The sequence below is a fragment of the Electrophorus electricus genome, chromosome 16, assembly GCF_041902795.1.
Source record: "Electrophorus electricus isolate QZ-2024a chromosome 16, ASM4190279v1, whole genome shotgun sequence".
NCBI classification, from domain to species: domain Eukaryota; kingdom Metazoa; phylum Chordata; class Actinopteri; order Gymnotiformes; family Gymnotidae; genus Electrophorus; species Electrophorus electricus.
This window is the reverse complement of record NC_137512.1, coordinates 16,157,833-16,180,728: the sequence shown is the minus strand read 5'-3', so window position 1 is coordinate 16,180,728 and position 22,896 is coordinate 16,157,833. Positions and strand designations below refer to the sequence as shown.

General features: G+C 44.6%; 1 protein-coding gene across 4 annotated transcripts in view; it reads right to left on the bottom strand.

Moving 5' to 3' along the window:
• aff2 (AF4/FMR2 family, member 2) overlaps nucleotides 1-22,896 on the bottom strand; it is a 139,884-nt gene that overhangs the window by 6,948 nt on the left and 110,040 nt on the right. For 3 of the 4 annotated variants that reach the window (XM_081698701.1, XM_027002154.3, XM_081698700.1), the window contains 11 exons: nucleotides 12,694-12,856; nucleotides 10,041-11,090; nucleotides 9,348-9,463; nucleotides 6,882-7,125; nucleotides 6,004-6,143; nucleotides 5,569-5,632; nucleotides 4,274-4,410; nucleotides 3,583-3,654; nucleotides 2,283-2,376; nucleotides 1,922-1,971; nucleotides 587-822 (listed from right to left, as the gene is read on the bottom strand). In XM_081698701.1, the coding sequence (XP_081554827.1) occupies nucleotides 587-822; nucleotides 1,922-1,971; nucleotides 2,283-2,376; nucleotides 3,583-3,654; nucleotides 4,274-4,410; nucleotides 5,569-5,632; nucleotides 6,004-6,143; nucleotides 6,882-7,125; nucleotides 9,348-9,463; nucleotides 10,041-11,090; nucleotides 12,694-12,856 (2,366 nt within the window). The remainder of the gene's footprint in view (nucleotides 1-586; nucleotides 823-1,921; nucleotides 1,972-2,282; nucleotides 2,377-3,582; nucleotides 3,655-4,273; nucleotides 4,411-5,568; nucleotides 5,633-6,003; nucleotides 6,144-6,881; nucleotides 7,126-9,347; nucleotides 9,464-10,040; nucleotides 11,091-12,693; nucleotides 12,857-22,896) is intronic. The other variant, XM_081698702.1, reaches the window with a different exon arrangement.

Below are 22,896 nucleotides of genomic sequence, written 5' to 3'. Positions count from 1 at the left end.
ACACACACACACACACACACACACACACACAGAGTGCCTGTGCTTGTTAATTAGCCTTCTCTAGAGGGGCGAGGGAGAGCAAGGCGGTGGCAGCAGAGGCTACATCAAACTTCCAGCACTGGGCAGGCAGCTGCTGTCTACAGTGGTCCGGACAAACAGCCACTGATAAGGCTAATTTGCGAGAGGGGCCAGATCTCTCTTCAGCCTCTGACAAATATAGATAAATGATGTAAAATAACACTAATCAGGCCTATGAGAGAGTGCTTCACTACTGGCTAAGGACAGATGTGTCCTGACAATGGGAACCAGGGTACAAGGACATGTCCTGAGAAGGACATTCTAGCTATGCAATGTTAGTAAGCTTTGCGTGATCAAGAAAAGGTTTGCATCTGCAATAAAAAAATTCACATTTCATCTTTAGGACTGTGACTATAAAACTTTAATGGTTAAATTTTCTAGACGCAAATACTAAATTATATTGCCCATGGCAATTCCTCACTGGAAATAGCACAGATACTCTGCCATGGCTCTGTGTGAGTGTGTGAGCAGGAGCTAAGCGAGCCAAAGCCCTGGAGTTCATGCCTACCTTGGCTTTCATGGGCCAGTTTGTCGGCCGTGTCCCAGTGCTCGTAGCTGCGCAGAATGTTGTTGGTGATGTTGACGTGGCTGGCGGCCATGTGGTGGATGCGTTGGGGGATGGCTACACTGCCCGATGACGATGACGACGACGAGGAAGAGGAGGAGCCGACGGCTCCAGTGCTGCTGCTCACCGAGCTGATGGGGGAGGGGCTCAGGGACATAGGCGAGGGCGTGCCGGTACTCCTGCATGGCAAGGGAAGGGCATGCTCACACCAGCTCATAAATTATGCAAATATGAAAGGCGGTATGCTGATTCACAAAGCAGCGTAACCTGCACCCTGCATTTTTTGTTTTGGCCCATATTATTTTTCTCCAGCTCGTGTGTAGCTCTTTTGTCTCTAATTAATGCAAAGCTGTATGCACTTCTGCTCTCCAATACTCCGTAGTGTCTTGACTTTATTTGTATTACTTTTCTTGACCTTTTACCAAATATTGCATCTCATCACAGTCCACCAGTCCAGTGTTATAAGTTATAAGCACACATGCACAGCTGGAGCCTCTGCCAGTCAGCGGTCTGCACACATCAGTCTTCCCGTGGTTAAACCCAAACAGTCAGGCCACGTCGACCGTAATTCCAGCCATAAACTGAACCGCACTTGGTCCCAGTGAGGTAGAATTATGTCCGCTGTCAACAGCAAGGCCTATTCTTGGGCAGTTTCGGGCTTTGCTCGACTAAACAAACCATCAGTGTGGTGCTGGGGGGGGGGGTGGGTGGTGGAATTGGGAGACAACACAGGAAGGGGAGAAAAGATTCATGATGGTAAAGAAGGTAAAGACGGCATGAGGGGGGCAGTGGGGAGGGGGTTGGCTGGTGTTGATCATAGATGTAGCAGGTAGGGGGGATTAGGAGGCTCTCTTTACTGCTAATGTAGCTGCGAAGGCCAGAGAGGCTGGAGGGGTCTGGCTCGCCAAGCTAATTGGTTTTGACAGGCGCGTTGGCTGCAGAACAGCAGGCCTGGGTAGTCTCCAGCCAGCGGCTAACTCTTTCGCTCATACACACACACACACACACGCGCACTCATACACATACACAGAGCTTCTCACGCCAGCCCGCCCCACAGACGCCAGGTTGCCATGGCGCTGGCATGGAAGAGCTGCTTCCTTCATCTCTTCCTGCCCTCTCATTTGCTTAAAGCAACCATGACTGGGCTTCACATGGCATGGGCAAAGGTCTACCGATTCCCACAGCAACAGCAGAGAAAAAGGCCACTCTTAAGCACAGAGCAGGCAACAGAAGACAAGGGAGAGGCCAGGCAGTGATGTCAGAGGCAGGAGGACCTACTTTCCATTGGCCCCCCATGGTGAAGGTGCTTGGGAACTTTTCGCCGAGTTCTATGGGGAACAGGGGGAGAGGTTTGGGGAAGGCAACATTATTTATGTTAAATGACAGAGCACACGGTTGCAGAAATGCTCAAACATGATTAATCATGAGCTTACAGTCTGACAACGCATGCAGATAATTGATGGTATTAATTTGTACACTAACTGCATAAATGAATGGCTTTTTAATATTGGCGCGCAAAATTAATGAGAACATGCTATTTGAACAAATATGAATTCAATTTAGTTAGATGAAAACTGGCTCTGCAAGTGCAGAAACCAGCTTGCACTTTGGAATGTCAGGTGGTGTTGAAGGGCCCTACCTTGAAGTACTCCATTAGCGAGCGGGAATACTTCATCGCGTGCTCCTTCTTCAACTTGAACATCCGCAGGTACAGCAGGGACAAACAGCGGTTGCTGCGGAGACCGGAAAGGCACGCTGTTGTCATGCAAGCATTTGTGTTTCTGCCGCTGAGGCGGAACGTGAAAGAATTTCAGATCTCAACAGGTAATCGAACAAGCAAACAAAAGCGAACGCATGCCTGTAAGCACGCAGGAGTATGCTGGCTCGTGGGCAGCCCTGACACAGGGTGCGTGACCTTTCAGTCATATGCTTGTGAGACAGCAGACAACAGAGGCATATGCAGTGCCTCGTGAAACCGAACAAGCCCTCTGTCATCTCTAATAGGACCAGACTTCTCATCTTATAGCCATAAACACTGTGTACTCACAGTCCCTGATAACTAGGTCAGCAGTAGGACAGGTTTGCCTGACAGGTTGTGTGCTATTTTTTCTTCTTTCATACCTGTCAATGTGCTTATCAACCGAGGACGAGATGTGCACTTATGTAACTGCCTGGACGCTGAAGCTCATGTGAAGTGGCGAACCTTCAGCTTTGGCCCGAACAGTAGAACATGTCTGACAGCCCCCGACCTCAGAACATGGGTCCATCCCCACCTCCAGCGCGACAGGAGGTCTTTGCCCATGATCTACCAAACTGAACTGAAGGAGCTTTAAAAGTGAACTTTCAAGTGCCAGATGACTTTGGTTAACAAGTGCGTGCAGAGCTGGTGGCTGCGTCTCGAACCAGCCTAGTGGCAGTCATCCCGCCATGGGTGGCGCGTCTGACCATGACACTCAGCGAGCATGGGCCCCCCGTAATGTGAAAGGCAGGCGGTCCCATGCACCTTTTATCCGGCGGGCAACATGCTTCCCAGCTGGTGTTGCGTGGAGACCTTCCATCAGCCTCTAACGGCTTAATTAAACACGAGAATAATGACAGGGTATAAGTGGATTACGCAGTTTGGCGGTGCTTTAGGACTCCGTCCCAGATGTGGCTGATTGTTGCCGTGTAAGCGAGTGACGTTTAGGAGTGGTGCAGGGCAAGGCGGGTCTGCACACCGCCGCCCTCGATACCCGTGCAGTCAGGCTGAGTGGAGAGGCTTGGCTCTTTAAATACACGCTTCACACACTGCTGTCATGTCCTACACTACGGGAATTTATTCTCAGCAACATGACATATGTGAAAGGAATTGATGAAAATCTGTTATGTGAGCCCGGTTGGGCTTCGACAGACTTTACAGAGAATGGCTGAGAGCTCTGGAGAGGATGTGCAGAACTCACCATAGCACTGCTAATTTCTTCTCTGCTAGCGTAGCTGAATGACTGGTGAAGTTCTTTAATCTCATTGCGTACCTTAAATGACAGAACAAAACAAGGAAATGAGTTTATTTTTACGCCATGTTGCTTAACTCACCCTGCTGGTGCCAGTGCTACTGGTAATGATTACAGAAACAGGAAAACCTCATCAGTGCAATTCTGTTTCAGCATAAATTAAATCCTTTAGGTTTAACACACTAACGCGACAGCCTTTTATGCTGTAGTATATGCATGGCTGTGCGCAAATTTGGGCGTCCGCGCATGGCTTTTGCAGAACAGTGGTTTCAGTCAGCACCGCCCAAATCTCCCAAGCGCACTGATGAGCTTCGAGGTCCATCTATTTTCATTCTCCGTGACATTAATAAAACAAGGGCCGCTAATTGTGTGACTTGTAATGCAGAGTTGCCCAGCGGTGGCCCTAATGACAATCATCTTTTTTATTTCAATCATGGCAGGTAGGGTGGCCAATCCCGGAGGGAAGGGGAGCAAAGGGAGGGGGAGGAGAGGGAGGCGGCTGGCGAATGAGGTAAGGGAGAAATAGGGGAGGTAGGAGGCTAGCGGGTAAGTAAGGGAGGAAAGGGAGGGAGAGAGGGAGGGCCCACCAACCACCCACCACCTAGCTCAGAAGGAGGATGAGTGGTTTGCCAGTACTGACCGAATGAGCTCCACGGTTTCCGAGTACATGGTGTATGGCGACTTGGCCTCCAGCGGGTCGCGCTCCATGGCGCTGCCGCATTCGATGAAGGAGAGTGCGCCATCGGCGTAGTTCACGGCTTTGCCAAACTTCTCCATCTGTGGAGGGGCAGAAGGGCAGTAATAAGAGTCTGGGAGAGCAGCTGCAGTAATAACAACAGACATGAGATCAGCTGCAGAAAGCCAGAGCACGTGCATAAACAGCCTGTGGAGCTGCGTGGGGGAAAGAAAAAACAATCTTCTTGAAACGAGCAGGTCCAGAGCGATGCTCACTGAAATCAGTTTCACACAACATACAGATTCTTGAACACAGGGTAAAAAAGGATTTCGAACTCTGATGATATTATGACTGGTTGGTTGGTATTAAACTGTGTGCAGACCACCAGTTCATTGTCGTCTTCGTGTGGCACTGATTTATTGGCTTCAACATTTAGAAGTGTACTTCTCATTAATCAAATACTAATCAATACTGCTAAATGTAATGCCCCCAAGGAATCAGTCCCTTTTACATGCCAAATGCAAGAGAGTGTGTAAAACCGATTTAGCGACCACTTGTCTTAGCAGACACATCTCCAACAGGTTCCATCCATTTCCAAATAAACCTTTTAAATATGAGCCAGAGGGTGGCCCGAGATTCATTACATACCGGCGATTACACTCCTGCAATGCGGGCAATCAATTCCTTTTGCTTTATATTCATGGATAGGATTTTACATCAGTGTGCCAATTTATGGTGGAGTGGACGTAACCTTCTGTAAAGCACAATGCCTCAAGAGATAATTGCTGAGATCCAGTTATTTGGGCCACAGGAGCCTGTTAAGTAAATCAGAAGAAAATGCCCCTTCTCTGAAGCATGTTAGGAAAAGCAAGGGTCCTCTTCCAGTGCCTGTGTGCCACACCTTCTCAGGTAAAGCCCTTTGCACAGGAACCTTTTTTATACTGTTATCAGCTCCACTTATGAGCTACTGCTGCCCACAGGTAAAAGGTGTGGGAGAGATCAATGCTGTCCACTGGTGGCTGAGCGGCATCACTAACGCCCCTCTCCTCCCAGGGCTTTCTGTATTAACCTTAAATTAACTTTGACACACGCATCAGTGACATCATTTGAAGAAACAACACTAATGAACAGGAATAGAAAAGCTATTAAAGATACTCTTTTCTGAGATGGGTAAGGAATATGCTATTTTAAGTCGCACATGAAAAAGCGCGCCACACTGAGGTAAGAACGTGGTGTGGGGGGAGGGAGGCCGTCCTTACCAGGGCATCGGCTTTGTGCTTCAGCTTCTTGGCCTCCTGCATATAGTAGTCCGCATTATGAACACTGTGCAGTAGGAAACAATGGACTGAAATTAGCCACTGAGAATGGTCATGTGCCTCCTTCACATGCACGTTACATACATCCATAAGATATTCATGCGTGTCACTGCATGCATTTAAAGGAGCCTTTAAGCACCCGATAAGAATCACAGAGTCAGCCTGGTCGTAGTGTGCACCTAAGGGGTGGTCTGGAGTTTTTCAGCAGAGAACTTTGGTGCATGTATGCTTTTTGTCCAGGACAATTAATGTTTTCAACGTCAAACATTGGCCTACAGCCGCATAAGTTCAAAACTGATACGATAACAGCAGCTGCACGTTAAATGATCATGCTAACACAAACCCGTCTTAGCAAACTGTTTGGTGCATGGTACATACGTGTTGTTGAATGTGAGTTTGGGTCTTCTGGGTTCCATATTCTCCACTGACAAAGATGAAGGGTTCGGCCACACATCAGGCTCTGACTGACCGTTGCCATGGAAACCGCTGGCGGGCTTAGAGTGGCTGTCTTCCTCCTGCTATATGAAGAGTCCATTAAAATGCTAATTAGCATTTAGCGGCTCAAATGATACAGAAAGGAATCATGTAGGCTATTCTGCTTTGTTTCTCGAATGGCTTTGAGAAGTTGAGCTCAGATGAATCGGCACATGGCATCCATTTTCTTGCCTTCAAGGCTATTTTGAAATCCCTCCAAAAGGGTAATTAGTTTTGCAAAAACACAGGAAATGTGGTCGAAGCCTCCAGCAAGGAAAAAATAATCTATGGCAAGAGTGGATGAATCAGCTCTGCAGTCCGATGATTTCTCCCCAGTTTTCCTGTTCCCATCTAACGCTTTAGCAATTGCACCACATTTCAAAGAAAGAAAAAAGTAATGATCAAATACAAGTATAATCAAAACATTTTTGATAATTGTAAGTACAATAATTTTAAATTAGAAATGTTTAATGGGAGACTATGTGATGTGTTATAGGCACACCACACACTGGAAACTAGCTGTACTGTAAACAATTTTAACTGCTTGCACAAAATGTATGCTTAGTTAGGTAAAAGTGAAAAGTACAATCATGAAACAAACAACACTTTTATGACACCGACATTTAAATATCGCAAAGCATGTGCCAAGAATTGCGCTATTAGTCATGTTTTATAAATAATAAACACAAAACTCTACTTAAAGTATACCAAAGATACACCAAGTGCACTGAAGAAATGGTCACCACATACAACAAAACTACAGAATATGGCATTGCTCTTACACAGCTGTTCTTGGAGTGAGCCTTGCTTTCTCCTTTGCGGTGCTTGTGTGATGAGGATGATGAGGAGGAGGAAGAGGAGGACAAAGGGGCCAGTGCGTGGACAGATGGGATGGTGGCGGGAGCAGTCGCACTCGCCTCCACACTGAGGGAGCTGCCCTCGCTGCACCGCCGTTGGCGGCCGACTGGCTCGTCTGACAGCGGAGACAACAATGGTGGCAGGAGCTTCCTTGGCTGCCTTCCTCGGCTGCGTGGACGAAAGGCAGACAGACACGTTAGCGGCGCCTGCCTGGACCACTTCAGCAGGCCCAGGTGCTTGCAAGGCCTCTCCACACCAAGCCTCTCCAAACATTGGCTGATTTTGGGCAACCGGCTGCTTCTGGTTGATCAAAGAGCATTTCGATAAGTAGACAAAGACTAGGCACATGGAAAACGCGAGTGCTCCTGAAACGTTAAGCAGGAGTGAAGAGTCCAGGAGTGGACTATATTAACAGTGTTTGAGAGACGTGGCGGGAAAGATCTAAAGTCAATCTTAGGTTAATGTTTCTGCCTGAGGTTGTGTACTGAAGTGGGCTAGAGAAAGGTTAAGTGACTGAACAGTCCCTCACAGCTGATTATGGGATTTGTGGGCATGCACTTTTATCGAGGTGCTCCACTCATTTAGCATGCAGCAAGATGTGCTGTGGTTATAAAAGAGACATGCTAAATAATGATTCCAGTGCTCGAGAGGAGCAGACTGGTCCAATATCATCTGGGTTCCATCGCCATAAATGGCTGCTCTACTATTACACAAGCGTAACACAAACTGGAGAAAGCCCAAAGGTGCAGCTTCAGTAGCTCGCCTTCGGTACAGGAATGCCTGAGGGTCTAGACTGTGTCTCAACACTTAACTAAACTCTAATTAGAGAGAAAATCCTATCCAAGTTTTATATGAGCAACTGCTGAAATGTGATGTCATTTTCTACACAGCCCCTGGTCATAATTTGGCTAAAAATAGATAAGGCGTCATTTAAAATTCTCCCATTTCTTCTGTCCCTCTAGTTCATGAGGTTTTTGTTTGTGTGCACCAGAACCATGGGCATTCCGTCATGCAATGCAGCAGAGCTTTATTTATAGTAGTTTCTATTGTTTTCTAGTAGTAATCTGGTCATAGGTAGACAATAAAATGACCTATGCTTAGCTCTTGAAATCACAAGAGCTCTGGTCTATTGATTGATGGAGCTTCAGAATAAGCATGACATGTAGTCTGGCATGAGTCAGTTATGGTTCAACTGCCAATCTTTTACATACACTTCCAGACCCATTCCCAGACAGTCAAAATGTCCTATTTTGTAGTGTACAAAAATCAAATGACTAATATATATAGCCATTGCTATTATGAGTACAATTTCTTTATCGGTTTATCTGAGGTGGGCTATATATTATAGGTGGGAAGAGTTCTTTGCATGTTGATTGCACCTCATAAGCTCAAAGAAGATGCCAAGTTAAGAAAATAGAGTCACTACATAGCAACATTAAAAGAGAATCATGAACTATGGCATGGAAAAAGCCTCAGCATATTTTTTTTTGTCTTGCTTTATGTTAAAATGTCCTGAGCTTCCTCAGTTTAAAACAATAATAAAGGCTTCTTTGTTTTTCTAATCTAATTAGAAGGGGGAAGCAGAGTGTGTGCATCGATACTGCCTGAACAGAACTGATTTAAAGCCCAGTGGGCAGGTGATATCATTAAATAGCCCCAAAGGTGCTCAATGCTTCCAGTAACAAGCATTAGCAGAGGCTAATATTTTAGCCTGGAGCTGCTGATCACACTGTTGCCATTAGTCATGTCATCGTGCACTGGATACTCATACGAACAGGATGGCCTCATGACCTCTGTCATGAGCGTGTCATTGGCAGACATTTTCCTGCTCTGGCACTAATTGAATATCTAAAATTAGCCGGTGCCTGTGCCCTAGTGTCAGTGTTAAATTACAGTAATGTAAAGGGACAAAGGAGAATGGCAGTTAATGCTAGGCACAGAGTCTGACCTGCTGCTCCTGCTGGGCCCTCTGTATCCCATCATGCTTTTTAAGGACACAACATAGGGCGTGGGACTCAGCTGAGCTAGCACATCTTATCTTAGGCTGCTGCATTGCATATGAGTTGAACATTTGAAAGGCAACACCTAAAGTTTTCCTCACAGAGACATGATCTGAAGAGGGATGATAAAACCTGGTTGAGTCGTAAACACGCTGAGCTCATGTTTTACAAACTCATTCCAGCCCTTTTTCGCATTCAGCCCTTACTCCATTTTAACAGGCATGCCGTGTTTGTTAAGGATGGGGAAAAAGTATTTCCAAGCACAGAGAGTAACAGAGAGTAAAAAAACCAAACAAACGGTCACTTTGCACGTCAGACCTTTCACGTAGGAGGAATCAATCATGTGTAGTAATGTAAGCAAAGTGTGGCAGGAAGGTTACAAATACTCACTCTTTTGTGCTGGAGACTTTGTGGTTGTGGATGGGAGAGATGCAGGGAGGCAGGAGCAGAGCCTCCTTCTCCAGTCTTAACTTCTTGCTCCCACTCAACACCTCACAATGCTCCGACTGCAAGCACAAAAGACCCAGTTGTTCCTTTGGTTTCTGCTTTCGCTCATCTACTGAATGCAGTCTATACCAATGATTTTATGATCATATTTCAGGGGAGTTTATAAAGTGAACTAGAGCACTTAAACACTGAGCACAGGGGTGGAGTTAGAAGGGGTGGAACTCAAGGACCCTGGAGTGTGCTTGGGCTAAGAGGCTTTCTCAAGGGTACAGCTATAAAACTGTGTCCTGCACCTGGATGTCTCCAAAGTAGCACAAGGCCATCAGCACGAGAGGAGGAGGTTTTATGGAGGATGTCCATCTGTTCTAAGTTGTTGCTTATAGGTAAAACCAAGGTAAGTATAAGGCTATAATCTTCACTCAGTGTTTTGGATTAGAATGATTTTACAACAAAGAAGCTTTTTTTTTTTTTTTTTTTTTTAACAAAAGGCTAAGAAAGTAGGCATTTTAAAGTTCTCACGCAGATTGTCTCTAATGTCCTAGGAGCACCTTCTATTATACTACATCTGTGCAACAGTAATCTAACAGCCTTGATAATATGAGTCTGAATAGTAGGGAGAAGAGACTGGACACATGCCTTGTGTTTCCTCTTCGATTTGCTGGTGGGTTTCTCTGGGGGAATGGAGGCGGGTGACTGCTGTCGCCTGTGCTTGACGCTGGGTTCCCGGCACTCGGCCTTGGTGGGGGGTGGTGGCTCAGGCGGGTCCTGCCCAGGGATCCGTGACAGGAGGCTGAGCTCAATCTTGACCCACAGAGACTTGATATCCTCAAAGTCTCGCAATGGTGACAGCAGCTCATTCTGAACCATGGGAATGGGCGAGAAGAAGGGTTCCTCCAGGAGGTCAGTGGTTCCCGGGTCTGGGATGGAAGTGCTGCTGGTGCTGGCAAGACTGCTCACACTCAGGATATTGCTGTTGCAGTCCTTGGATTTGAGGTTCAGGTTGCTAGGCCCTGGGCAGGGGAGATGTACCTTTGAAAGCTCCTCAGGGTCTGAGTGGCACTCTGATGAGGACGACTCTGTTTCAATAAACTCCTTTGATTTGGGGATTATCTTACTGGGCCCTCGATGTTTCTTCTTGTCTGCAGCTGTGGTGGAGGTGGCAGCAGTGGTGGTTACCGCAGTGGACCGTGGCTCTTTTCTGGGGGCAGTCTTGCCCCCTGGCGCTTTCCCTCTGGCCTTAGCTGGTTCTAAAGGTGGAGGTTCTTTCTCCTTTTGGGTAGTGCTTGAGTTCGCTGGCCTGGGCCAATTATGCTCCTCGCTACTGGAGGATCGTTCGACTTTCTTGGGCTGCTTCTTGCCTGTGCTTCTCCGCGATGGGGCCAGATCCACTGTAGCAGGGGTTTTCACCTTGGCCCCCTTGCCATCTGGAGCTTTCTGGCCCATCTTGGGCTTAGCCTTTTCTCGGATGGGACTGAGCAAAGCCCGGTCCTTGGAGTCGGCTTGTGCAAGAGATGCGCTGGGCTTGCTCTTACTGCAGTTCTGGCTCTCAGCAGCCTGGTCCTCCTCAGGCTGGGAACGGCTGAGGCCATGACTCTCTGGCTGGGTGTTGGTAAGGGCCTTATTGTGTGGATTGACCTTGTTCAGCCACTTATCCAGCTGCCACTTGTTCGTTGATGGTGGTTCAGGCTATGGAAAGAGAAACAGGAATGAAAGTTTGGTTGTTGTTTTTAATTGAATCCCGACATAGCACACCACGATTGACTGGTTTTGAACTGGATATTGTATCATACATTATCCCCATGCACTACATAAAAAGTATCTACTATTACTTGTCTTCCACACATAAAATATGGAACATTTGGTAGACTCTTAAGGAGATGCAACACTTTTTAAATGCTCACCGCATCAAATGACACAGTGCTGAATATACATATAAATTTTTTTCAACCCAAAACACATGTAACCCAAAGTTGTAATGGCCCATATCTACATGGGCATCATCCGTCTATGGTGTTGATTCATAAGAAGGGCAATGATTCAGTTATATGACTTTCACAGACCAATGAGTCAGTTTTAAGAAGAAGCTATTAAGAGAGGAAGTCGTAAAACGTCTGAATGGCAGAGAAGCTTGACAATGTATTGTCCTGATGGTGCTCTCAACTCTGACGGGGAGAAAGATGTTTTCATCAGCCATATTAGCTTGCATCGTTTGTTTTGTACCATTATGCTCTGAGACATGTATAAATCTTTCATACAAAACCATAAAGGTTGTCTTGGATGATCTTCTAAATGACTTCAAATCATTTGAAAACGGAAGTCACGGAAATGAGCAGATGTCGAAATTAACCATTAAAACCACAGAGGGTGAAAGATGTTGAACATACTCTCCATATGATCAGGATCTACCTTCCCACACTCGCCATATGATCAGGATCTACCAGGATCTTTCCAGAAAAAAGTGGCTAATCTTCCACCCTGTTTTACAGTTGAAACCCATGCTTTCTATCTCATCTATCACATTTAGACTTATGCCAATACAAACTGCAAAAATGAAACCTAAGAGTACACACAGAGATGATGAATTGACAATTGTGCACATCCAAATTTTACAGGCCTCCTGGAGCTTTCCTGTTAAGGCATCAGGACTGTGCAGTGCAGCTTGAAAGAAAATGATACATCTCTCCACCCCAAAGGAGCAATGAAAATGAGGGTGCTTGTTTTTGGTGGATGCACTGAGGGAGCCTAGGGCCACTGTGGGGCAACTTTAAAACTGCCAGTTAAGCTTTTACAACAGCTTTTTACACATTCAGCCTTTCTACCCTGGGAAAACCGCAGTACATTTCTCCCCCAGTGTTTTGAATTTGCTTGAAGAATAAAATAAAGGATCTTCATCTTTATCCCACTCTATGGAATATCTGTTGTTTTTGGTGGTCAACACACAAATATTTATAAGCACTTACAGTCACTCAAATTTAATTACTAATAATTAGTTTGATCTCCACCAAGTTGAATGTGTCAAAACAGTACTCTAAATGCAAACAGCTCTTCTGAATAAGTGGGATTAATTCACTCAGAGTACTCATTTATAGGGCAACATGAATAGACAACTGAAGAATCTAGAGAGGTTTTATTGTTCTGCACTCTAAACTTTTGAATTGGCTCAGTGATTATTCTCACATTAATTGAACTTTTAAATAATTCAGTTCCACTGAGCTCCCTGTAAAGACGTGATAAAGCGTGGCCATGATTTGTGAACACCTTTCCAGCGTACAGAGCACGCGGCATGTACCTCTGGTGTAGCAGCACGGGTTGCTCTGTTGCACTCGCTGTCACTGGAGCTGCTTTCACTGTCGGAGTCTGACTCTGAGCTGCTCTCTGATTCGCTGGAACTCCCGGATGCTCCGCTGGAGTGGCCAGCCGGATCACTGCTCCGTGGCGTGGGCCCTGGGAGGCTGCAAACGTGGGCACACACACACACACACACACACACACACACACACACACACACACACACACACACACACACACGAGCACATTATTCACATGATGTAACATCACATAGTGAACCTTTGCACAAGTCTATTAGTAATAGTAGGTTGTAATTCATAGAAATATTTGTTTCGTGCTCTATACATACAACACAGAGACCATATTTTATAACAGTGTGGTTTAAAGGGCTGCAAGTAAAGAATCAATCTAACATGGTTGCAAGGTTTGTTGAGATCAAGGAGCTACAGGGTTTATTGAGCAATATTAGGGGGCTTGAGGAAAATATCCTCTCCGAGTCATCTTTCAGAATACATGCTGCATATGTCAAAGGCTGAAGATATTGCTTAGGTCCAACTGACCACAAAACAACTGGAGACCACTGTGATGTATGGTTGGGGAAGAGACAGAGATGTGGACACCATCCCCCACCCAGTTATTATTCCACACCGTCTCACTGTTCTCCACCATTGCTCGCCATTATTTATAATTTTATGAAAGGTTGCGGCTCTCTAATCCAATAAACCTCTACTTCTCACCAAGTCTTCGGCCTCCGCTGCCCGTGATTGCTTTACATGGGAGTCAAACGTGCTGGAGGGAGGCAAATTAAATCCATTCCCAAAGGTCAGATTGGGCTGCTTTATGTCGACACTTTGTTAGTGATTATGTTGCGACAGGGAAACGCGTCACCTCTTCCAGAGAAGGTTGGGCCAATACCGCTGCGGTCTCAGGGAAAGAGAGAGAGTAGGGAAGGAAGCTGAACTGCAGTCACAACAGTGACAGTTCTAAAATGAAGACTGTGCTCCTGACTGAATGGGAGATGAAGACTGAGTGTTGCTTTGTCACTGGTTTGCGGTACAGCTCGAGGCCGTAGCTTGCTCGGGAGACTGAAATGTTTGGCAGTGTGTGGAGATGGCACCAAACTGCTATCTCCCTGAGTGTGCCCTGCCCTCGTGTCTTGTGGGAGAGGGGTGAGGGAGACCCAAGGCTCTGATCTAGTTGTAATATGTTGGGGGATTGTGTCAGCAATAGCCCTGCCAGAGCTGGAGGCAGCCAAGAAGCCAGGCAAACATCTCCAGAGGATTCTCCCACAGAGCAAAGGCATGGGGCCCAAGAACTGCTTTCATATCACATAATTGTTTTCAAACGAGAAAAACAACACCACCAAGATTTTACAAAAACACACGTTTTATAAATGTACAATGTCCTGCAAAACAATTTAAAATAAATATTTAAATAATAATGAAAATAAGTTACAGTAATAATTAAAAATAATTTAAAGTTTCTATAAACAGACTATATAAAGTTGGGTCTTCTATAGTGTCTTTTATATTTTAAAAGTGTTTTAAAAGTGCCCTCAGTGTAGTAATAAACAATGAAATTACGACAATGTTTAGAGCATATAAGGTCCTCTGTAACAGATAAATTGCAATTACAGCCCACAACTACAATTGCAATTACAGTTAATATCCTACAAATATATAAAATACAAATGTACAGTTCTACTAACCACAGTGGCCTGACACTGCTGTCCATGCAAATCCCGCTGATCATGTGAGACATACAAGAGGAGCACAATGGCAGACAAAGGTCATTTGTGCCCCATCTTTTCTTCCATAATGGGCACGACCTTTGGCTGATGGCTGATGACACCCAAGGAAAATTATAGGAGGGAGAAAGAGCGAGTCAGGAATGATGCCTGCAGACTCTTTCGCCTCTTACTGAAGATGCCACTGTTCACCTTGCATGTCCCTGCCGACCTCTGACCTGAGAGCAGTCTATCCTGAACACTTGCTCTCTGGCTCACCAGTTTTTCACTGACAGAATTACAAGTTTATCAGAAAATATATTGTACTGCCATGGGCTATCACTTAAAGAAATTCACAAGCTTGTTTTCAAATGAAAGCATGTCATTTACATAGATCTATATTCCACCTTGAAAAAGGATGGTTGAGTTACGGGACATTTGGAAACACTGCACAGAAATACTTGAAATGCTGTTGATAGATACAAACACTGAAGACTGTGACACTGAACTGGGTGCTTTTTTCAAAACTTTTTTTTATTTATTTATTTCTCAGTGGATGTGTTTATGAATGACCAGCATGCAATAACATGCCAAAATTAGACTTGTGTTTATATGTTCACTGCATCTGAGACGCAGCCTGTCTCTCCTGCAGGGCCTAGTCATCCTCGTGCCAAAGCATCCTGCTGGAACCCAACTCGATCGGTCCTCGCCGACGTCGTGTAGAAAAGACATTAATCAAAGACGCACGTAGCAGATCGCAAAGATCCATGGTGCGTACAGTGTGACGAGTAAATAAAGCAACATCATTCATAATTAACGCTACCCCAGTCTCAGAACAGGCTGGGGCATGAGCCGCTGGGAATAGCTTGTGTCTAGTGAACCAGCCCCTCATGCAGGGGAGGAGGAAGGAAGCATTCCCCCCTGAAGGAGCTGCAGGCCGGGGGCTAACACAGCCGGTCCTGGCCCAGTGGGACTACATAAGTTGGGTAAATTAAAACTGTACTTTACTGCTATGTTACAGCTGGGGGAAGAGTAATATATCTCTGTAGAATGATGGTTTTCTTAAGTGAAGATTAATTATGAAGGTATTTTTTGAAGATTAATTATGAAGGCAAAAAACCTAGCATGATTTGTTTGTGTGAACAACTGTGATGCTTTGAACATATGGGGGTATAAATGCAGGATTGAAGTGGTCCAGATTTCAGGTCATTGATGTGACTAAACAAAAAAACCCAAACAAATAAATCAATAAAATCTGGGAGTCACTTCAGAGTTTTAATTAATACTGCAGACTAGTTTGAGATGTTGGACCAGAAACTTCAGTGTAAAAATGATATACATTAACCTTACCCATTGCAAAACATTCAGTGCATGCAATTCTTCAATAATTCATGCCAAAATACACACATGCACACTCGCACTCGCTCTCTCCCTCTCTCACACACACACATGCATGCACACACACACACACACACACACACACTATGTAATGATGTCTGAATGCTCTGTCAAAGCACTTATTAACTTTAAGTAAGCATGGAACCTGCAAAATTATGCTTGCTTCCAAGATCATCAGATTTTCTCCTTTCAAACATACTACTTCCGGCATACGCTGAGAACCTCCATGTAGTCATTACGCAAACTAAACGACTCCAAGCATTCATTAAAAACTCCAATAAATAAATAACACAACAATATTAGAACTATTTATGGCATAAATATTCAATGTTTGGTAATGAAGCAATTTTCCAGGCCAGTGCAGAACGGGAAAGAGTGAGATACGAAAAACACACAAACACTGAAACAGGCATGCACGCAGACACAGGCACACGCAGATGCACCCCTTGGCAGTAGCAGAAAAAGGCAATATAATGGGGAAAGAAACAGATAAAGAAGAGGCAGAGATGCTCTCCCTAGAGATAATCAGAGGTCACAGCAAAACAAAAGCTGAACCTTGCAGCTGACTGGTTTGTGGAGCCCTCTCTTTAACACTATTTTCTCTCCCCATTTTAAAAGAGTACCATAATCTCCAATCAATGGGGCCAATAGCCACGGCCCGGTGGCCCACTTGATGGGGTAAATCTGGAGGCGTGTGAGCCCGCTGGCCGAGTGTCTAAAGGTGGCTGGGGAGAAGAAAGACCTGTCAAAGTGGCCCAAAGAGTGCGTGTGTCTGTGAGCGTTCGGTTAGGGAGGCTCATTAAATCGTCTACGTATTCACGCAAAGCCTCGACCGGTTCACGGGGCTCAACCAAGCAAGAGGGCGGTCGGGTCTCCCCCGAGCTTGTGCATGGTGAAGACCACCCGCCTCCTTGCCTGGCTCTGTGAGTGTTTGTTTGTAGCTCCTAATTATTTAAACATCTATCAGAGATGAGGGCCCTCGGGCAAGCCCGGGCTGCCTCGCATTAGCATTCCACAATCTCCCGCCGCTTCTCACATTCAAGGGCAGGGCTGTGGCGAGATTTTATTTTATTAAAAAAAATTTTTTCTCCCCCACCTCACCCTTCAATGAAGTTTAATGTTTAATTATAGAACTATTTCTGCAGTCGTCAGAGCAGGAAGAGATCTGGGCAGAGGCTAAGAAACAGACATTTGATTTGGTTTTCGCACCCTGGACAATGAAGCCAGGGCGTGAGCTACTGTTCCAGCCTGGGCGGTGGTGCGTCGCTAGCAGGTGGCCAGACCTCTGTTGCGCTGTGCTCTCAGGTTTTCACGAGCCCTGCATTTCTGATTTAAGCAAGTGTCTGCGAGCCTCTGAGTGTACGAAGATTAAATGCCACGTTTGATAAGGCAGGGCGAATGGGGAAGACGGTGTACGTGTTCACTGACTTGTGTGTGCCATAAGACAAAAATAACGAGTGGGAGGTCTGGCCACGCTGTGTATATTTGTATGTATTTATATGTGTCTCAAGAGGAATGAAAAGAACAAGTGAGAGAGAGAGAGAGAGAGAGAGAGAGAGAGAGAGAGAGAGAGGGAGACAGGGGAAGAGAGAGCGAACATGCTGGAGGGGTGTCATCTATAATTTATCTGTCCTCACTCAGCGCAGAGCTTTATTAAATGATCTTCAGCATGCGGCACACTACATTATTTTTATAAATCACCCCAAAGAATAACTTGCCCCACATCTCCAAAATGATCACCGCAGCTTTCCAATGTCCCTAAATCTATTACAGCCTTTAATTGATTAAATCATCGGCCCCTATTCGCTAAGAACTTGTTCTAGTCACCGTTAGAGCTGCCTCTGCGCAAAAGTAAAATCCCATTTGCGGTGCCAGCTTCTAATTCGAATGTCACCACAGAGCTAACAATCACATTTCTGCTTTTTTCTTTCTTTTTTTACAAGCTGGACAATTAAGAACACATTCTCATTTACACTGACAGCTTAACATGACAGTGTGCAACTTCTAAAGCTAATTAGCAAAAAGCGACACAGAGCACGATAAACATACAATATCAACTTAAACAACATATGAAATGGTACAGAATAATGCATCTGACATGTGGGAAAACCTAAATATATAAAAAGCAGAAACAAAGACTAAGCATAGAGTAATTTCCATGAAGTTACATAAGTAACAAATAGTGTGAGCTGCTGTCTGTGGCTCTATAAGGTTATTCAGTAAGGCTAGTAAACATATCAGCAAACAGTTTAATGATGAGCAAAGATAGAGCCAAATAACAGACAATATTTTAAAGTTTCTTTGTTTCAGCAAAACTGCTGTAACCAGAATTGAAGAGTGATATGAGGTATAGGATTGGAATGCAGCTGTTTTCAGGAGCCATGGGGCGGCTGAGTTCTTGTGGTTGGCTAGCAATGGCATGTGTAAGCTTTCCCCTACAGGTTATGTTGAGCTCCAGTGGTTTAGAAGGTTAGAGCCTTGATTTAAAGGTGTTTCTTTGCCATGGTATTCTTACAGAAATGCTGTGTTAAAGAGGAAATGAGGCAACCTCCCCATAGTGCTGTAAACAAGAGTCAGTTTTGCTGTGTACGCTAACTCGATCACCTGTGTCTCAATGCTGTCCATGTAAGTGCATCTGGGGACATGGAATGGCAGGCATCCAACTTCAACATTACCATGCAAGCCCTCATCTGGGGATTTCTGGACGACCACATGGTGTGCTCATCATGAGAAAAAAATATAGTCCTTACCCAAGCAATCACCCAAGTTCTTGTTCTGAACTGCACTGTTGGTGAACAGTATATTCTCTGTATAGCATATAGCTGGAGTATTCTGATCTAAACGTGCGTGAACATTGCAATGTATATTTAATGCTTGGAGACAAATGTAGAATTTTGTGATTGTACAAAACACCATCACAAAACACTTGACATGACCAATGGAGGATACATGCATTTATAACCAATGCAAGAGCTATGGTAACACACTACATCTATAAACAGCTGGTCTGTTAAGTGTTAGGTTAATATAAAGCAACATTTCCCAGTTGTCAATATTACCATTTTGTAAATGTTTTTGAGATGTACAATTAAAGTACAAAGGGTGCTGATGGCCTAAGTCAATTAACCTGAGCAAATGAGGCTCAGAAATCCTTCGAAGGCACCTTCTAAATGTCAGTGCATTGCACAAGACCCAAATGACTCCAGCTGTAGCTGTCTCTCACTTAATTAGGCTCTAGCTTTGGCTTTCTCTGACCAAACGGGATCTCTGCCATTATGAAGGGTGGCATCCAATCCCAAACTGGCTGCTGGCTCACCTTCAACCATTCTGGGGGAGGCAGAAAGCTCAAAAACAAAATTCCGCTGGCTTTGGGCACTCTTCCCATGCCACCAACGCCAAACAGACCCCAGTGTTGATGAGGGGAGCTGAATAAGGAGCAACATTTCAAAGTTAATATTGGATTTTAGACCATAAATTAAGCATGTATGTAGTTATGAGGTTTCTCTGTTACATGCATGCCAGTGACCACAGAGCAGAATGAACTTATGACCCTCATGGGCCACCACATTTGGAAGAATATACAAATGTCCACCTGATTGTACTTTAGACAGAGAATATACTTGTGGCATGCAGTAATAAGCATAACTTGCTACAAGGCTCAGTGCTCTGGACCCAAAACACCCTTCAGCCTTCAAATCAAATCAAATCAAAAAGACGAGACAAGTACATTCCATGACCTCTTGAAGTAAAAGTGAAAAGTAAAAGACTTCAGTGAACAAAATGAACTTTCAGCATTACAAGCATTACAACAAGTTTGAATTACCAGAGCTTGAAAAAGGCAATGGATTCTGGGAGAATGTGACTTCTTGAAGCCTAAGGTTTGTAGACTCATTCATTCAAAGTCCACTGGGATACCCCTGGCCAAGCATGGCTGGCTATTCTAGCTTTAGCAGAGGCTAACATTTTCAAAGTTCAGCACAAATAATGTCAGTAAGCATTGAATAAAGTTGCTCAAATTCTGTGACAGCGTGTCAATTATTTGCAACACCTTTGAACTGTTCCAGAGTAATAAAGGTATCAGGAAAATAGTCAAGTACTTCAAGACATCAGATTTCATAAATGGAACTGCAGTCATATATTTGCACTTAAGCTAAATTAACAAACATTTTTTAATGATGAACATGCAGAAAGGTAGAATCTGTGGGCCACAATGATGAGCAATTAGATCACATAAGCAGTGTGATCTAATTCTGTTGGTTGCCTTGGAGAGACAAAATGGCACTGTTCACACAGTAAACAACTCATTAATATGCTGAAGGATTTTAGATCGTGTTCTCTCCCTCCGGATGCTACAAGCACAGTCCCCAAACTCAGCCTGAGGTAGTTTCTTATTGTGCACGTGTATGTGTGTGTGTGCTTCTGCAATTAAGAAAAGGGAGGAGTAATGAATTAGAAAGAAGAGAGAGAAGAGAGAGAGAAAAAAGGAGAGAGAAAAGGATAATGGATTGTGACTGGAAGAAACCATAAGTGAATTAAGATGCAAACAAAGCTACATATATTAAGCATGGAGGGTGACTGTGATTAATATTGGAAAGCCCTCAGCTATTGAGAATTGAAACGCTGGCCAAAAGAGATTAAAACAGCCATTAGGAATGAGGTGTACTAATATCCCTTTAATTGCACAAATCAGTAATTGACAATAGAAAGATTTCACCTCTGTCATATACTGCCTTTGTGCAGTTCTGGATTGTATCATAATACAAAGAGCATTTATGTGAGTGAACGATAGAACAAAAGAGGCAAATGCGTGGGAATTGATGTTTTTGTGTATGTGCGTAAGTGTTTGTGTGTTTCTGCTTCAGGGGCTTAAGCTAAGGAACTGCATGGGAGTTTACCTGGAAATCACAAATGGGAATTTGAATGAAGTGGCACATTTGATTTTAATATGCTTTGTTGTACCACATACTCATCTCACCAAAGACCTCCTTTTGTTACAGAAACATGCCCTGATACAGGCACCTTTTACCTCAAAATCAGCTTAGCTGGTCACAACTGCTGAGCCATCCACTGCAGGCAACACACACAAGCACAAGCACACACACACATGCACACATGCAAAGAAACAGGCCTACATCAGCTGAGAAAAGAGGCCCAAATGCTGACATATTCATTCTAAGCACTGCTGAAAATCTAATGAAGCTGCAATTTGCTCATCGTTACTCATGGGCCTACTACCTGCAGCTTTATGAAAAGAGCTCTGGCACGGAGGCAGAGCTATTCACCGTTCATGCACTCCCTCTGTCCAAATGCCATCCCTCTGCTCAGGTTTTTATATCACCATCAGGCATATTAAAGTGACGATCGATGCCGCATAAAGAAGCGCCTTGTTAAATTGTAATTTTTCTTTCCTGTGATGACAATGTACAATGTCTAATACCCTGCGCTGATACAATTCATTAAAACCAGCGATGTCATTATTAATAATGAGCAGAGGAAAAATACAGATACAAGTGAGCACATTGCTAAACAAGTTACAGATGAAATGTATTTTCTTTCAGGAATACATTTACTCACCATACATTAAAAAGTCTCATTATCATAATGCTAATTTGAATCTTTTCTCTCCTTGTATATTTTACTGCACAACAAGCTATAAATATTTAGAAGAAAAGCAAAATATCTGGAATATCTGAACTCTTCTGGCTTTGTGTTGGTGCAGTGTGGTGCTTGATGTTAGATTGAGTAAATCTCCACCCATCACCCCTACTTTAAAATGAAGAAATAGTGCTAGCCCTAGCATGAGCAGAGGATTACACACCAACGACATTAATCACTCTTACAGTTTTGGGCATGAAAGCGTTTCTGGTGCTTTTTGTGTAGTGTGGATTGGTGGGTGGGTGTGTTTGGGGGGTGGGGGTGGGGGTTAATGAAAAATTCATTCAATAAAACTTGATGGGTTAGGGTTGCAAAAAGAGAGTGTGTTTTGACAGCAGAGAGAGAGAACATAAATTGAAGGGGAGAGTGGATCCGTGCTGAAAAACACATCAATAAATGAGTTGAAAATCTGGATTGCGTGGGGTATGGGTACAGAGAGAGCAAGAGACAGAGAGAGAGAGGGAGAGTGAGGGAGAGAGGAAGCGAGAGACAGAGACAGAGTGAAAGAGAGAGAGCATGAGGCATTTGACTAATTACCAACAAGGAAAAGCCAGCATAACGCACTTTCCTCAGCAGTGTGTGTGTGTGTGTCTAATTAAGTGTGTTTACGTGTAAGCCTCCAGCACATGATGCGGTTCTTCCTCTCTACCCTCATAAAAAAAAAATAAATAAAGAAAAAATCTCACTCACAGGAGAAACATGCTCAAGACATGCTAATTTCATGGACAGCTGTGGATCTTATTAGTAAACATTTAAACTCAGATTAGGAGAGTTAGAGAGTGTGCAAAAGAGGCAGGGAACATGGTGTCTTCCCTGCACCAGCTTGTTCTCTCTCATACTGGGTAAGGTGAGGCTGAATAGCCCCTGGGGTGCAGGTCTTAAGCCATACTGACTTTATGGCAGTTACACTGCTTCTTTTAACAGAGTCCTATGTCTTGTCCTGTGAGACATTTTCACAAAGTAGCCACATTTTCTGTCATGTTTCTGTTATTACTTTAAAAAAGCGTCTCGCTTTCATATCGTCATGTGTTTTAGGCTGCGTCAGAATGGAGCTTTGATCATGGGGAGTAATCAGTGTAAGCCGCCCTTAATGGACTACTTTAAACCAGCTAGTGGCAATGCCGAAGCACCGCTGAAAGCCTGCTCTCTGACAGCTCGGAGAGCATAATCGTGGTGGGGTCGCCATCTCCTGCTTCCCCTTCTACACGGGCACAGAAAACAACCGCCACACCGAACGCTGCTCCGGTCGGACGGGGGCAGGACGACGATAACGCATTCCGACCGGCTAGCGGCATCGCCTTCAATTAGTTCGATAGCGCGCGGGCGCCACCCCTTCAGTGGCCCCTCCCCCCTTCCCCCTGGCTGGTCACGGGGGATGGGGCTGAGGTTCGCCGCTGCGCCACGTGCAGATAACATGCTAATGCT